General features: G+C 35.7%; 1 protein-coding gene across 1 annotated transcript in view; it reads left to right on the top strand.

Annotated features, from left to right (window-relative positions):
• The window catches only part of LOC131069830 (cationic amino acid transporter 9, chloroplastic), an 86,811-nt gene extending 69,682 nt beyond the window's left edge, over window positions 1-17,129 (top strand). Inside the window, exons 7-8 of the mRNA XM_058005402.2 lie at window positions 16,465-16,554; window positions 16,647-17,129. Coding sequence (XP_057861385.2) covers window positions 16,465-16,554; window positions 16,647-16,820 — 264 coding nt within the window. The 3' untranslated portion in view covers window positions 16,821-17,129. The remainder of the gene's footprint in view (window positions 1-16,464; window positions 16,555-16,646) is intronic.
• Window positions 17,130-18,179: the final 1,050 nt, after the last annotated feature.

Genomic DNA, 18,179 nt, shown 5'->3' with positions numbered 1-18,179 from the left:
TGTTGGAGAAGAAATTAGCATGATCTAGAGGAGAGATTGAACTGATTAGAGGAGATATTGGACTGATTTTTGTTTTGCTTCAAATCTGATACAAGTTCTCAGCTGTAATTTTGAAACTACAGCTAAGGTGTGCCATTTTTTTTTTGTTTTCTAAGATTTTAGCTTGTTAGTAAGTTTGTAGATTGAAAAATATTTTCATTGATTTGGTTTCAGACTTTCAACCATAAACAAAAACACCACAGAATGAGCAGCAGAGGTAGGGAGAGTCATGATGGTAGTGAAAGTGAAAATGAAGTGAACATAATATCAGTAGACTCTTCGATGGTTGTCTGCAGTCACGACTTTATAGATGTAAACGATAGCACTTACTAAGTGAGGAGTCATATCTGTTCGATAATCTCGAAAGAATCGACATGGAGATCTGAATGAATCCCACGGAGATCTCTGCTCAATCCACCTCTACATTGCATATCCCGATGGATGTATCCTCATCAAACTACTGCAGGCACTGTCAGAAGGGATGCCATCACTGGAGACTAAGGCCAGTCCAAGCCATCATATCATCAGAGATGATTGACCTGATATCCCGATCAATCGCATAGTTGGAGAGAAAATCTGCATCCTTACTAGCTTCGCGGAAAATGTGTCTTAATGAGAAGTCCATTCCTTCTAGAGTGTCCTGTATGCCATTAACCCATATTCTGGATTTCCAACTAGGAGCATCTTTAGAACTTACAGTTCGGACTACATTTAAGGAATTACCCTCAATATCAATACTGAGCAGATTCGGTTCCTTGCACATTCGTAGGCCGCCAAGAAGGGCCGCAAATTCGGCATCATTCTTAGAGCTGTTAGGAAGCTTAATCGATCCCCCCAATACGAAATCACCAGTATTGCTTCTCAATGAAACCAGCTCTAGATGGGCCAGGGTTTTGTTGATGGTGTTTCTACGCACTATGCAATGCATAATAAAATACTAAGTATTCTATCCTCTCTTGAACAAAGACTCCCAAATGCTAAGCTACGTGATCAAGTGGGATGATTCCAAGGTTCTCAAATGTCAGGTCTTGACGTGCTTTTGGATAGACTCAGTTGTATATGATGTGATATTGCTGGGATACAAGGTGGACTTATGTTGAATGCTTGAATGCTTTGAATGTTGTTGGAACGTAGGATTTCACTTGGTTTGAAAAAAGGGAAAAAAGGATAGGGTTTACGAAACTAATCTAACTCTATGAATGTAACAGCAATGGACAGTCTTTGGTGGAATTCAACTAAGCTTTGCTTTGACATGCTATGAACATCTCCACAAGGCTAGTGCAATCTCCTAAGGACAACTTTATGATTTTCAAATCATCACCACAAGCATAGACACCATCTAGTTGATGCATATCAATGAAGAAGCAATAATTGAAGTTAAGCTTGGCTAAGATGGATCCAGTTGACTACGCAAGGCACATTACCATTGGCAAGGTGTTAGTAGTATGGATATACGAATTTCACCATTGATCATACACAAAGTTCATGTAAAGAACATTAAAATCAGATTGAGAAGTAGAGACCATGCAAATTGTTGAATCAACATATCAATTTCACCATATCTTCAATGAAGTTTACATGTCTTTTGCAACAATGTCTTGACAACAATCTTTGTCTTCTCTTACTACTATAACTATTTGCTATCTACTTCTTTCTTGAACTCTGTCTATTAACTTTTACAAATGAAGAAGTGGAGCCTTATATAGTGCTCTCATTACAATTCGATGGCTCAGAGTGATTCATAATCAATGGCCAAGATTGAAAGATAGAAACCCTAATTAGGGTTTGTTACACCCATTACAAAGCATTTAATGCTTGACCAATGATATATTTACATTTGATAGGGCACGTCTTTTGAAAATTTGACCAATAGATGATGATGGTAGGTACATAGAACTTTGTGCCCATGTGATAGTTATCTTCTTTTGATGTACGAGTCAAGTTCATTGAATTTGGATGTGTTAGCTTGAAATGATAAGATTGGATAAGTGCTGATTGGGCACTACCTCAGCTTTGACCTTTGTAACTCATCACGAGTTGTAATTGTAAATGAATGAGGTATATCTCTTGATACTTAACATTTCACCTTTCAACTCTTGTTTGGGAATTTCGCTTTAGTGTTGCACTTGATGTAGACCTTGTCTTGCCTATGCTTGATCCTTCCTTTGCCTTGATGTTACTTTTCCATTACTCCTCATGATGATTGCTTGCATCAGACCCTGTCATTGCCTTGGATGGACCTTGTTCTAGTCTTGGGCGGACCTCGTTCTTGTCTTGGATGGACCTTGTTCTAGCCTAGAATGCCTTGAAGTGCAATGTGTTTCTTGATGAGAGTTTGTTGTGCTATGGCCATCCTTAACCTGTAAGAGTTGTTCAAATTAGTTTTGTAAAATTATAATTAATTTGCAAACAAAACTTAATTGCCAGGACTCGGACTTGTAACCCTAGGAGGATATCAAACCCTTAACATGAAATGATTACTTTACTAGTAATGAATCATTATTAGCGCTCAAAAGATGATCAAAATATATCAAATAAACTCTCCTAAGATGAAAATTGATGAATGATAGGGTATACCAGCACTGGAATAAGGTCTGATTATGTGTAAAAATCATCAAATGAGCCTCATTTCAAACCTGCGAATTGTCTTACAACAAACTGCGACCTCAATTTGGTTGTCACTTGACCAAATTGCCTTTATGGATGAGTGCACCTTTGATATCAGCTGTTGGATTTTATCAATTTGTTGATGTAGGCGTAATAGTCTCCTTTTAAATTTGCTGATTACACTCAATGCATTCACTATGTTCTCACAAATATCGCTTTTGCTGGTGAAATAATCCATTGTCATCCGAAATGGTAATCATGACTATATCTGATCGAGATCAAAGTGCTGCTGTCAGAGATGAATTTGCTGTAACTGGTGAGTGAATGACTGATCCAAATCAAGTCACTAGCTCCAGAATTCGTGGGTGGGCCACATTTGCCTATGAAGAAACCTCATTCGCTGTGGATAATGCTTGACACAGTCGCCTCTTATCTCCCAATTGGAGATCGCTGTCAAGGCACATTAGCCTGACCAAAAAATGGAAATCGCTAGGACTTACACTGCCATCTAGCAATCTCACTATTTCTGCCTTCAAAATCAGGTTCGCTGATCAAAATGAAGTTAATTAGCTGTGAGCAAGGTTGATACCTTGGACATATACTTACTGCAAGTCAGAATGGTATTTTGGATAAGTTTGCTGTAGTTGTATATGCGTGGCACATCCTGGATCAGACTCATTCATTCGAAGTGACTCAGCTATAATTGGCATGTGATTGATCATGAACTAGTACTGCTGGTAGAACTTTGATGGTATCTAAATCACAAAGTTGCTGCCTTGTATAGCAAATTCGCTTTACTCCAGTCGCTGTTTGATAATGAATGTGATTCAACTTCTCTCCTTAATAACAATTTTGATTGAAGAGGAATCGCTGCCTAAATGGGATCAATTGCAAAATCGATGTTGTATTGATCAAATGAAATGATCAATACAAACTTATAATCACCTGGGAAACATATTACCTCATCACTGGCCACTTAGTGATTATTATTAAATGCCTGGCAATTGGAATTGGTTGCACCCATTTAATATCATATAGTTATTATCTTTACTTTTTAAATGGAAGCATCTTAGTAATGCATTGATTCTAAATCATATCTTTCATTAAATGCCTTAGAACAAGCTCAAGATCACAAGGCAACATATATTAAATGCATTACAATCGATTCCCATGAAGGGGCTTCAAGGTTTGCAATTTGAATCATTAAATGGAATAGCCTTGCAATCATTTGTTAAATGCATTGTAATCATCATCTATAGCCTACGTCTAGGACTTTAAAATTTGAATTAAATGAAATCAACTGGCTATATCAAATTAAATGACTTGCATTGATCAAATTAAATTGAAGTCACCAGCTTTAAATCCTTTCCTTTCGCCTTGCATTTACTATTTGAAATCATCTTTGAGTTTTAAAACTCACATTGAATGCGCCTTGTACGGATAATTTAGAGGTGTGATGGTTTAGCCTTGAAAGGTATCATCTAATCATGCCATGTACTATGTAAGCTCATCAAACCAATGCTTCGCCTTGCATGTATATCATCATCTTCGTTCGTTGCACTTGTTAAATGAATTGCATTGTTTTGTAGTTCAAGGCGACATCATCTTTCTTCATCAAAGCGAACTTTGCTTGCCAGGAGAGATTGCTCCATTCATAGATCATCATAGTCAAAGGACGAAACGTCCTTGGTCAAAGGACAAGGTGTTCTAGCCCAAAACGAGTGGTGTTCTAGTCTAGAACGGATAGCTTTCTAGCTTAGGATGACCGATGTTCTAGCCTAGAACGGGTGGTGTTCTAGCCTAGAACGGCTTGATCATGCAATTGTATAAATGCTCTAAATCAAAGGACAAAACGGTTCTAGCCTAGAATGGATGGTGTTCTAGCCTAGAACGACAAACTTGTTTTCATGCCTTAGCCAAATTTTGGATTTCATTTGCATTAGGGGGAGCAAAGATGTGAACCATTCACTTCTTAAACCTTGAAAATTGATTGATCTCACTAGAGAGACTTAACTTGATTGGCTCTTGACCAACTACACTTCTTCAAATGAAAAGCTAATAGCCAAAAGACTCGAAAAACTAGATTAGAAAGCAGAAAAAAGAGGGGGTCCCCATTTGCAATGGGACGATGTGTGAAAATGTCACAACAGGTTTCCCCTGGAAGAACAGTCGAAGTTCAATTTCAGATGGCCCTTTGGCGGGATATATATATATATATATATATATATATATGAACTTGGTGATTGGTGATAGATATAGTTCATACTTTGAACCATCCCAACTTACATGGAAATGGATATATATGCAAAACAAACATTACAAAACTATTCTTCATAAAAAGGATGACAATGCTTTTTTAACCATCCAACATTATAAATGAGTTGTACTATAATGTCCCACCCAACCTTATCTTATATAGATGAAAAATATATATTTATAAACTAAAAAATAGTCTAGCCAAATGTTATGAAATTGTAAAGTAAAATCATCACCATTTATTACATATATTTTTTATTAAGAAGGTAAAATTGGTTTTGAAAGTATCCTAAAACCTTTACATAAAGAAAAGAAATAGCAAAAGAAAAGCCAAAACACAATAAACTGTTTGCAACAATGCGAAGTATGAAGCATTGATAAGAGGATTGCTTTTAGCTCATAAAAAGAAAGTAAAACACCTGTTTGTGGAAGGAGATTCCTAGCTGATAATAAGATAGATCAAGAGCCAATATGCTTGCTATGACAAGAGATTATCAGCTAATAGGAACAGAGTTTGGGATCTGACAGAGGATTTTGATGCTTTTAATATCCAATCTATCCCCAGGATAAAGAATCAGATTGTAGACTCTCTTGCCACCTCAATTAGCTCACTCTAGCCCATGACAGGCTGAATATTAAAGAGGTTCTTTGTTGAGTTAGTCTCTGCACCTGCTGTCCAGACAATGTCACAAATTTTCTAGGTATTTGATGATGACCATCACATTCTTGAATTTATGACCAATACTATATGTATGTATGCATGTTGGTTTTTCTAGTTTTTAATTTGAACACAAACAAAATGGAGTGGAAAGCAATGAAAAGTGTGAACAAGATGGAGAGAGGAGAGAATGCATATGTTGATAAAATGCAAGAATGGTGGATAAACAAAACAATAATTGCTGCACGTGGTCTTCATTGCATCATTGTTGTATGAACTGCTTTGAAGAAGAATGAGCAAATAGAAGGAGAATAAGGAGGTCCCATAGGACACCTTCTTTGATACCATATTGAACATATGATACAAAGAGCCAAAGGCTCCAATACACAATCAATCAATTATTCATCTTTGACACACTAATATTACATATGATGGCTTTATAAAGCCTTTCAATCTACGAACTACCCAAACCACTTTCCTAACAACTACCTCATAACCATCAACTAATCTCAATTAACTAAAGTGATTATTACATAATAACTTACATTATTTATTTATTATTTAATAACATATGTTAAACACTAATTCCTAGCAAGTGGTTAGTTTATCATCACATTGGAATTTGTATTCTTCTTGGAGATTGTTGGAGGTTTGCCCCCTGAAGTGGCTTATTATTCTCAATTATTATCAAGTATTTGCAGCATATTTCCTTTTTTGTGCAATTTGTTTCATTACAAGTGGTATCAGAGCATGATCTTAGTATCCTAAAGGCAAGCAATTAGGTAATTTTTTAAAATTTTGGAGGTCATTCCAAGAAGTGCATCTCTTTGATTTGGGCGATTTTTTTTTTTCAGATTTATAAAGGGTTTTTCAAAACCATATTGAAGCTGCTATAGTATAAATTTGAGAGCATTTGGAGCATAATTCAAGGAGTTATTGTAGAATTAAGGTTTCCACCAAATTCACTCCCAAGGCTACAAATCAGCGAAATTATTAGAGATTTTTTTTAGAAGTGAGATCTAGGTCTTGGTAAATTATAGTACAAGTTTTAGATATTTTGGATTTGTTTTGTGTGTTTTATTGCAAAATTAGTGTTTCCACCAAATTCACTCCCAAGGTTACAAATCAGTGAAATTCTTGGAGGTTTTTTCGAGGAAGTGAGATCTAGGCCCTCATACTTGAGAATAAAAATTTCAGATTTTTTTGGATCTGTCTTGTGTGATTTATTACAAATGCAAAATTATTTCTCCCCATCATGGTGGGGCCTATCACAAGAGGCAAAAAGAATCTCGTCACACTTGGAAAATCTCCAGACAAGGATGATATACAAGATTACTAGGAGACTGGCGTACTTGGAGACTTTGGAGACTGGTACCGGTACTGGTACGACTAATTTTCAAAAAGAGGAGATGGGGGTACTTGAGGATGCCAATTTTTTAAAATATATTTTAATAATTTCCAAAACATATCATGATAGAGAACTTTGAAAACAAGAACAGTGGTAAAGTTTAACATTAACTATAAAATTGAACAAAAATTGAAATTAAAATTGCTTATATTGCTAATACCATAGCCAGTCTAAATTGTTTAGTGAAAGTAAGGTAATATAGATGTTGAGCCCACTCAATATTGTCGGCTAAATAGTGAAGGCAATTTCTCTTTAGACTATTACAATGATAAGAAATCGGTCCTCTCAAAAAGTCTACACTATCAATAGATCCGATCACTATAACTTTGCATAGATTTTTGTCTTTCTGCAAAACAGTTTCCTTATGAGTAATTTCCGTACGACTTTGCTTTGCTGCAAGCTTATTATCTTATTTGTTTGCTTTATTATTTTTTTTGCCTTTTTACCACATTTTGCCCTAACTTTTCTAGGAGGAGATGTCAATTTTTGGTCGGGAGACTTCAGAGACAGTAGCCAAAAGCACCTTAAGTGTCAAGAAGTTTCTGGAGAAGTCTCTGGTACCGGATACGCATCTCCGGTACGTCTTTGGTACCGGTACGGGTCTCTAGGGGTAGGAGACGGGTATCCTGGTAACTATGATGAAATAGAAATTGGGGAGATTCCATCTAATGATATTAAGGATGAAATCACCAAGTGGAAGAAAAATAATCATCAGTGAAGGTAGATATCGACGCATTGTCAACGAAAATGGGTTCTATTATGAGTGGTATGAACAATAAGAGAGTAGATTCACATAATAAGAACTAGGAGGAAGAGGATGCTTCTAAGGGACATGATGCTTGTGGGTTTGACTTAGATCTCAAGATGGGTCATCAATTGAATAACTCTATGGCTATGCACTTCACACCGAAGACGTTTGATTCCAAAGATTTGACCAATTGGCTTTGTCAAATGGAGCAATTCTGTGATCTTTATCATGCTTTTTAACAACAAAAGGTTGCAATGACATCCTTTACTTGGATCCAGACCAATTCATTTAGTATCATTGGCTATGTGAAGAGAAGGAAAAGAAAGTATGTTTTGTTATTTGGTTGGTTTCTGTTGAAACTAAGTAGCTTCGGTAAGATAAATGATTGAATGAGAGACTTCATTTATCTCTCATTCAATCATCTACCTTATCGATGTAACTACAAGCTAATGGTAGACGTCATGATTGAGTGAATAAACTTGTTATAATCATCTTTATATGCATTTCATATTCCAAGCATCGGATTGCACATTTCGACACTTGGACATCATTACAAATCTGTCATCGATTGTGCTATGACCATATTTCTTATGCTGTGGTGTGATTATAATTAAGCAGATCGGATTTATGTTATCTATCATAATTATCATATGATAACACCGATTGATGTTATCATATGATAACAATGATAGTTATCGTACTAAACTTGCTCTTGCTTTAATACCGATTTGTTATCGGTTATCATAATAATAAAATAGCATTCGAAACATACCAATTTGTTATCGGTTAATATAACAATTAAATAGCATTTGATTTGAACCGATAGTTATAGGTAAACACCTTAATGAATCGGCGCTTGTGAACCGATCAAGACGTGTCTTGATCGTTGGGCATCACACACACACACACACACACACACACAGATATATATGCCGTGAAGAATGCTGCAGATATCATCGAAATCAATAAATGTTATCTACAACAATCTGCAATATAAGAAGGAACAGTCAATACAAACAGTAAAAGATTAAATATATTCCTTAAGCATTGAAGTAATTCAATAAGAAAGTAAAAGAATATCTAAATTCTTACAACTTTAGATTTTGAACATAAATTTGAATTACATTTACATGGTATCAGAGCCAGGTTGATTGAACCTAAGGCATTCAAATTTGAGAAGTTCAAATCGAGGATATAAACATCACATTTCCCATGGCTAATGCTATCAGATTTGAGGATAGACTTGAAGGAGGCGATAAGTTCTCAGCATGGAAATTCAGAATTAAGATGATTCTAAAAGAGAATAAAGTTGAATCTAAAGAACCAGAGAATGAATCTGACAAATCGACATGGATTGAGGGAAATGAAAAAGCCATGAAGATCATAGTCGATGGAGTGAGAAATCATATTATGCCAATAATAACAAAGCATGAGACTGCCTATCATATGTTCAAAGCACTCGAAAGTGCATTTGAGATAAACAATGTAAGTAGAACCTTGGCTCTAAAAAGGGAAATAAATCATATAAGTATGAACAAAGGAGAGTCAATCAATGCATACTTTATGCGGATATCAGCCCTAAGGGATGAACCAGCAACGCTTGGATATGAGATCCAAAGCAAAGAGCTAACGCTCATTGCTCTAGATGGGTTGCCTAGTACATGGGAAACATTCGTCCAAGGCATTAGTGCAAGGGCTAAATATCTGAAATTTGAAAGGCTAAGAGAAGATTGTCTTCAAGAGGAGTCAAGGTTAAATAAGAAGGGGATCAAACAAAAGAACATAGATGAAGATCTCCATGTTCTAAATACAAACTCCAACAAGAAAAGCAAGAAGAAACATTTCAAGAAGAGAAAGAACCGACGTGAGAAAGGGTCATCTAAGAAAGACATCTCCCACATTCAGTGCTTTAGGTGTGATCAATATGGACACTATGCAACAAAATGTCCGGATAGAATCAAACAAGCAGCTACATTTGCAAAAGTGAAAAGGGAAGAACATGACTCCGAGAAGCATGTATTTTACTCTGCCCTCTCTAGCCAAGTATCCAATAAATCTAACACCTGGATCATTGATAATGGGTCTTCAAGACACATCACTGGGTATGAAGAATTATTGGATTCCATGTTAGAAGAAATTGATGAAGAAGTAACCATTGGTGATGTCTTTGCACATCCAGTGAAAGGCATCGGTACTTTGCACAATTAAGCTAAAGACATGCATGTCCCTCCAACTCACCGGAGTCCTATTCGTTCCCGGCATCAAGAGGAACTTAATCTCCATATCTGCACTTGAAGATGATGGGTACAAAATAACCTTTATGAATGGTAAAGTTCTAGCATGGCCACAAAACTCTTCCATCAAGAAGGCTATAACCATAGGGCATAGAAAAGGCTATTTGTACGAGGTATGTATTGAATCTAACCAAGCCCTACTTCATGAGATTGCAGATTCTAATGAAATTTGGCATAGAAGATTAGGACATTTAAACTTTCGTGCTTTATGTTCAATGAAAAAATTAGTAATTGGTTTGCCTAAGTTAAAACAATACCATTCTGGTACATGTAAGGGGTGTGCCCTAGGCAAAAATACTAAGAGTTCCTTTCAGAATAGTTCTAGGAAAACAAGCAATGTTTTAGAACTAGTTCACTCTGACCTATGTGGGCCAATGTCTGTACCATCATTAGGAGGGTTCCTTTATTATGTAATATTCATTGATGGCTTCTCGAGGAAGACCTGGATCTACTTTCTTAAATGTAAAGAATCTGAAGAGATCCTCAAGAGATTAAGGAATTCAAATCTCTCTCTGAAAACTCTTCCAAAAAGAAAATAAAAATTCTAAGGACTGATAATGGGAGGGAATATACCTTAGACATTTTTAGGGAATTTTGTAAAGAAGGTGGGATTAAGAGGAAGTTCACTGTTCCTTACAACCCCCAACAAAATAGGGTTGCTGAGAGGAAAAATAGAACTATTGTAGAAGCAGCCAAAGCCATGCTTCTTGATCAAAACTTAGAAACTCATCTTTGGGCAGAAGCCTCCAACACTGCTGTATACATACAAAATAGATGTCCTCACTCCCACATTGAAGACAAAACTCTTGAAGAAGTTTTCACCGAGATAAAGCCCGATATCACTCACTTTAGGATATTTGGATGCCCTGTTTACTTTCATATACCTAAAGAGAAAATAACAAAACTAGAACCCTCTGGAAGAAAAAGAATCTTTGTTGGATATAGTGAAACCTCTAAAGCCTACAAAATATTTGTGCCTGGACATAGCAATATTGAACTTAGTAGAGATGTAATATTTGAAGAAGACATAGCCTTCAAAAGGGCTAAATACTCTATTGAGTCAGAAATCTATGCTCCATCTTCAAACCTAGAAGAGGATCCCACTCTTGAGATTTAGAGGGAGTGTTCAGAAGAAAATGAAGTACAAATTCCTCCCCAAGAAATCCCTAAGAAAAGACCTTTATGGGCTCACAAAACAATGGAAGATGCAAGGGACTTTGCAGCTCCTTCAGGGACTTTTAGAGAAAGTAAGAGGCCCCGAAGATTTACTAGCTATGTAGCCCTAATGAATGATCTTTCAAATCAGAACCTGCTGATGTATCATATGCTCTTAAGCATCAAGTTTGGAAAGATGCCATGTCTGAGGAATATAAATCCATCTTAAACAATGATGTTTGGGAAATTGTTCCTAGGCCAAAAGGAAAATCTGTTGTTTCATCCAAGTGGCTATTCAAAATCAAACATGCTGCAGATGGTAGCATAGAGAAACATAAAGGCAGATTTGTAGCCAGGGGGTTCTCACAGAAAGAGGGAATAGACTATGATGAGACATTTGCTCTAGTTGCTAGATACACCTCAGTCAGAGCAGTACTGGCCATTGCAGCAGCCAAAGGTTGGAAAGTCCATTAGATGGATGTAAAAACTGCTTTTCTGAATGGGAAAATTGAGGAGGAAGTCTACTTAGAACAGCCAAAAGGGTTTGAGATCTACAGTGCAGAATCACATGTGTGTAGATTAAAGAAAGCCCTATATGAACTAAAACAAACTCCATGGGCCTGGTATGAAAGAATTGACAGCCATCTCATGGGATTGGGATTCTCAAAGAATGATGCAGATGCAAATCTATACTTCAAGGAAGTCAAAGGTGATATGTTGATGATCTTTTAATTATAGGAGAAGATCACCTTATTGGCCAATGTAAGAAAGACCTTTAAAAGGGGCTTGATATGAAGGATTTAGGCCTTCTACATTACTTCCTTGGATTGGAGGTTTGGCAAAACTCTGACAGTATTGTACTTAATCAAGGAAAGTACACCTTAGACATATTGAAGAGATTTGGTATGATGAACTGCAGACCCATGACTTCTATGGAAACAAATCTTCACAAACTAAAAGAGGTAGCAACAGACTCCCCATTGGTAGATCCTACTCTCTACAGACAGATGATTGGATCGTTGATGTACCTGGTCAATACTAGACCTGATATCTGTTATCCGGTAAATGCCTTGAGCCAGTTCATGTGTGAACCTAAGGAGATACATCTTATGGCTGTGAAACATATTATGAGATACCTTCAAGGTACTCTTAACCATGGACTCAAGTATGAGAAAGCTGATTTGGATCTTCATGGGTTCATTGATTCGGATTGGGCTGGAAGTGTGACTGACAGGAAAAACACCTCAGGATTCTGCTTCAATTTGGGTTCAACCATGATATCTTGGATTAGCAGGAAACAATCATCAGTAGCTTAGAGTTCTACAGAGGCCAAATATATCGCAGCCTCCATGGCTGCAAGAGAAGCAGTATTGCTCCGGAAACTGCTTGTGGGATTATTCGGTGAGCCACTAAAACTCTCTTTGAATCCTGTATTTCATGATAGATCCAAACACATAGAGATTCCTTATCACTATGTGAGAGATATGGTGGATAGGAATGTAATTCAGTTACAGTATATCAGTACAAGAGACCAGACAATAGACATAGTTACCAAACCTCTATCCAGAGTGAAAGTTGAACACTTCAGGAAAGGTCTTGGTATGATTGAGTTGTAATTTGTTTTGTAATCTGTACTAATATATGAGATGTTTAATGTGTAAACTTCTTTTTTCGTGTTATGACTTTATGGGCTCCACCCCTTGTGTACATTTCTAAAAGGTGACGATCTTTTAGACAATGAACACTTGTATTAAACATTATAAGGTGACGATCTTATAATCTTGATATCATGCTGACTTGATATCATCTTGACTCATGGATGTGCCATGATATGTTATGGTAGACATTATGTGATGTAATGTCAGTGCACATACCATAACTTGGATATAAGAGAATTCAACATTCTCAAGTATTTTATATCCAAGGTATCGCGTGTTATGCGATACTGATATCACATGTTATGTGATATCTATATCACGAGATGATGTGATATATTCCTGTGTCACTTGTTATGTGATACATCATGTCACGAGCATATGTGATTTGATCCTTCGTATTACGAGGTCATGCAATACATTCTATTATGAGAAATGTGATGCTTATTTCAATGTTTACATAGGTCTCCATTTATCTTCCTTAGCTAAGAGGGAGTGTTGAAACTAAGTAGCTTCGGTAAGATAAATGATTGAATGAGAGACTTCATTTATCTCTCATTCAATCATCTACCTTATCGATGTAACCACAAGCTAATGGTAGACTTCATGATTGAGTGAATAAACTTGTTATAATCATCTTTATATGCATTTCATATTCCAAGCATCGGATTGCACATTTCGACACTTGGATGTCATTACAAATCTGTCATCGATTGTGCTATGACCATATTTCTTATGCTATGGTGTGATTATAATTAAGCAGATCGGATTTATGTTATCTATCATAATTATCATATGATAACACCGATTGATGTTATCATATGATAACAATGATAGTTATCGTATTAAACTTGCTCTTGCTTTAATACCGATCTGTTATCGATCTACATTATAATCGTATTGCACTTGCATCATACCGATTTGTTGTCGGTTAGCATAATAATAAAATAGCATTTGAAACATACCGATTTGTTATCAGTTAATATAACAATTAAATAGCATTTGATTTGAACCGATAGTTATCGGTAAACACCTTAATGAATCGGCGCTTGTGAACCGATCAAGACGTGTCTTGATCGGTCATGTCAAGAGACATGCCCGGTCAAGGCATGCCTTGATCGTTGGGCATCACACACACACACACACACACACACACATATATATATATGCCATGAGGAATGCTGCAGATATCATCGAAATCAATAAATGTTATCTACAGCAATCTGCAATATAAGAAGGAACAGTCAATACAAACAGTAAAAGATTAAATATATTCCTTAAGCATTGAAGTAATTCAATAAGAAAGTAAAAGAATATATAAATTCTTACAACTTCAGCTATTGAACATAAATTTGAATTACATTTACAGTTTCCAAGAAGAACTCACTACATATTATGGCGATCATCTTATGGATAACTACTTCAGCCAACTTACCAAGTTAAAACAAATAGGCATGGTCAAGGATTGAATTATCAAATCCAAACTTTGTCTTTAAGAGTGGAGAATGTTGTAGAAACATCCACAATTGATTAGCATTAAGGACGATGCTTTTTTTAATTCGGCCTGGGATGCCCTGTCATCCCCTATAGTTTCTTCAGAAAAAAAAAAGCTTCCTGGGGATGTGTCCTTAATTTTTTGTAAATTGGGTATGGTTGGGGGACGTTTCCAATCCATCCCTGCATCCTTGAAACATCCTCTATAAGGTACAGATCTGAAAATGCAAGGTATGGCTGCCCGGGGTAGATAGGAAGAAACCCTAGGTGGACTAATGCACAGAGAAACAACTTTGTACCCGGTAAAAAGAAAGATAATTGCATACTTGAGAATCTTTTCTTTAATGTTGGCAGGAATGTATGAATGATTTACAATTTTACACTATGGTACAAAAGAAATCTCATGGAAACACAAAATTTTCAAAAGTCAGACCCTGTAACACGTAAGGAATACAAAGATCCACCTTTCAAATCATTGCATCATGAAGTATTATAGAGAGAGAAATATGACGTGGAATAAAAAATGGCTTACTGGGTGATTAAATTCTATTTGACATGCTGAAAATCAGATTTTGCAAAAGGAAAACTATCACCTCCATTCATGGCTAAGCTGCATTCTTTCATCTTAAAACACATTTTATTGACATTCAAGTGAACATCAAAAAGGAGCATGCAGCTGCTGGTATTCGTAGAAACTTAAAAAAACCAGCAGCTTTTGGTGGGCCTCTTAACTTCTAAAATCTGCCGTTTTACCCCTCTGAAAGCCTAACAACATTTTTTACATCTTCTTCTGGCCTATTTATTAAATTGCATGTTTAAATTGCCTGCATGAGGATATTCCACCTTTTTCCAATCATAATTGAGATACATTTTGCATATCCTTGGTCCATAAATATCTTAGCAAGCTTTAAATCATATTAGCAGAATCTGCCAAAAAATCATGATTTATTGTAATAAATCAAAAATTGAGCTGAAAAACAATTTTTTCAACTGAAAAATTGCCCAAAAAGGGTTTTCTTGGACCAATAAAACAATATTTCAAACTAGAAAATTACCCAAAAAGAGTTTTTCCCTGATTCTTGCCTATTTATCCCAATTTAATCATGATTCAGCATAAAGTGACAAATTTGGGCTTTTTTTTTAACTGTATGTTATCATTTTTTGGGTTTCCCTCCAAATCCCTAACCTTAGCTTGACCCTATTTTTTTGTTTCTTGAAACTCCTAACCCCATCTCAATTTTTTTACAATTAAATCACATTAAAAAAAATAATTTTTTTTATCTTTTGGTTTCTCGATATTTTCTCAAGAACTGTTTTTGCTTCTATGCTTTAAATAATTTTAAGAAAGAATTAAATAAATCTTACAATGTGCAAATGCAAATATAACTTAAAATGCTCCCCTTCAACTTAAAGTACATGAATGAATTTACCCTAGGTACGTTTCACCATTGTACAATGATGATAACTCCATTTGAGCACATGAAGTTGCATGAAGATTAATTGGTAAGTGAATGCCAAGCCAGTGCCCTATTTCATTGAATGACTGGGTCGTTGAAGAGTGTATACCATAAAGTCTTCTGCAATTAAAATTTTCTTACACCTCGGATTTGTAAAAGTTCTTTAATAGTTCTAGAGTGGAGTGATTAAAAGTGTTAACCATATTTACAAAATTAGAAGGCAAGGAAGAGCAGCTTTGCAAGAGCTGCATGGGATATGTGCAGGAGCAATTCATAACTTTATAAGAATGTGTGCAACTTAATCAGAGTGCTTTTATTCTCGGTGTCCTTACAACCCAGACATGCAAATAGTTACATGCATATTAATGAGGGGTCTTGGGAAGGCATATAGTGGTAGTATCTTGATTTCTCAGTTTTAAATTAGATAAGATCTAAAATATAGTTTCTTGATGTCTCAATTTGAAACTACATAACATCTGAAATAACAAATAGTAACTGAGTAATAGTAGTATACTTATGTTTCAGCAACAAAAGATTAATCAATGCACTGTGCAGTAATTTGATCTTGTCTTTGTCTTCTATGGCATATTTCTATATGTATTTTTTACAATTGTTTTATCCTTCCACAGTGCATGAAATTGTGGATACATCAGCTTCCTTTGTCATTGGCTTCTTACATGTGTAATTTTTCAGGAATACACAGAGCCTCCTGGCTTTTCTTGTCCAGCAGCTCCTTTGCTACCAGCTTCCAGTATATTTTTCAACATCTTTTTGTTTGCTCAGGTATATTTATATCATTCTCTTGTGCTTTTATATAATCTGGGATGTATATTTCGTTAGAAATGCATAGCATTTTAATGGGTTTCTGTTGGCAGCTACATTGGGAAGCATGGGTGAGATTTGCAGTTCTCAGTATTGGCGCTGTCATAATATATGCTCTGTATGGACAATATCATGCAGACCCTGATCGTTATACACTACGAGACTCATCACTTTATCAGAGAGCTTCAACAATGGATGATGATGAACTCCATGGTTCAAATCCATAGGTTTGATAGCAACATAATCATTTCTTCAAACCATCTGTAAAATGGGTTATTTTAAATTCAAAATGACAAAATTATGAAACCTCTCACGGGTCTGGTTGTATTGCAAAAATATCCACCTGTAAAATTAATTGTTGTATAATTTTTTAGATTTCTTATGTTTAACTTTTTCCTTAAATGTAATGCAAATTTCGAGTCCACTTCTAGGAAAAGTGGATGAACATACATATAAGAGGTTGATAAACTTTGTAATTATCTTCCCATCCATTTTTCTCAAATTTCCATAATTCATTCCACAATCCTCGTCACAAATCAATTTGTTTTTGACAACTGCAAATTTTTCTTCAGATTAGAAGAAAGAGAAACAACATAGAAATGAATGAGCCCAGTTCAAGATAGCCATCGGTTTTGTTACATGCTTCAAATCTACATTCTACAAAAGTTTGAGCTCGCTTAGTTCAAGAAAATATGTTGGCATGTATGTTCCGCCAAGTTTTTGAGATGGGGACAGCAAGGGTTAAGGGGCACCTTTTTGGGAAGCCATTTTTAGGGGATGGCAATTTAACAGTAGGGAAAATTTAAAAATATTTGAAATTTCTAATATTCACATGATAAGTCCTCTACTATATTCATTATATAACCATATCATGGAACATTAGAGCTGAATTGAGAATTCATATGAGCCATCAACAAATTAATAGAATGTAATAACTCTCCCATCCGCTACAACGCTTGCATCTGGAATTATTTCAACTTTTTTTTTTCTTTTGCCATCTGTTTTGGCTATTGGGGTGTGTGGATGACATTCATGTTCCTTTCATTGTTGGAGATTTGCCCGGTAGAACTGCTCAGGATGCTTTGGGGGGCGTTTTCTCTTCTACATTGTGCCTACTTTAATTGAAAGCTTTTCCATTGCAATTTGGCATTGCTAGTTCTCTCAGTCCCTTTGGTTATATTGGTGTTGATTGCACTTTTATGGACCTTCCTCCTGTAATGCCATTGGCACTAGTGTTGTTCCTAGTGGCTATGAAAATGGCCTCTTTAACTGTTATTAAAATGGGTGTTTTGCTCTCTTGGGTGCTTGAGTACCCTTGGTACGAGTACAGTGGGTGAACCCACAATAGTGTGTTACACTTTTTTGTCAATTTTGACACTGCAATATTCGTTTTTAGAAAAAAAATTCAAATTCCGACACCTATTATTTCTAAACCGTAAGGAATTTGTAGATGATGTGAACTAGTGATTTGTGTCATTTTGTATTTAAATTCTAAAAATAATTTTTCAATAATTTTTGAAATCAATTTGCTTCCATTTTTTTTTATCTCCCTTGAAAATTAGTTTTTTTTTTTCAAAAAACAACAT

The sequence above is a fragment of the Cryptomeria japonica genome, chromosome 6 (genome assembly GCF_030272615.1).
Source record: "Cryptomeria japonica chromosome 6, Sugi_1.0, whole genome shotgun sequence".
NCBI lineage: Eukaryota > Viridiplantae > Streptophyta > Pinopsida > Cupressales > Cupressaceae > Cryptomeria > Cryptomeria japonica.
The sequence above is the reverse complement of the archived record's forward strand: the minus strand, read 5'-3'. Positions and strand labels throughout refer to the sequence as shown.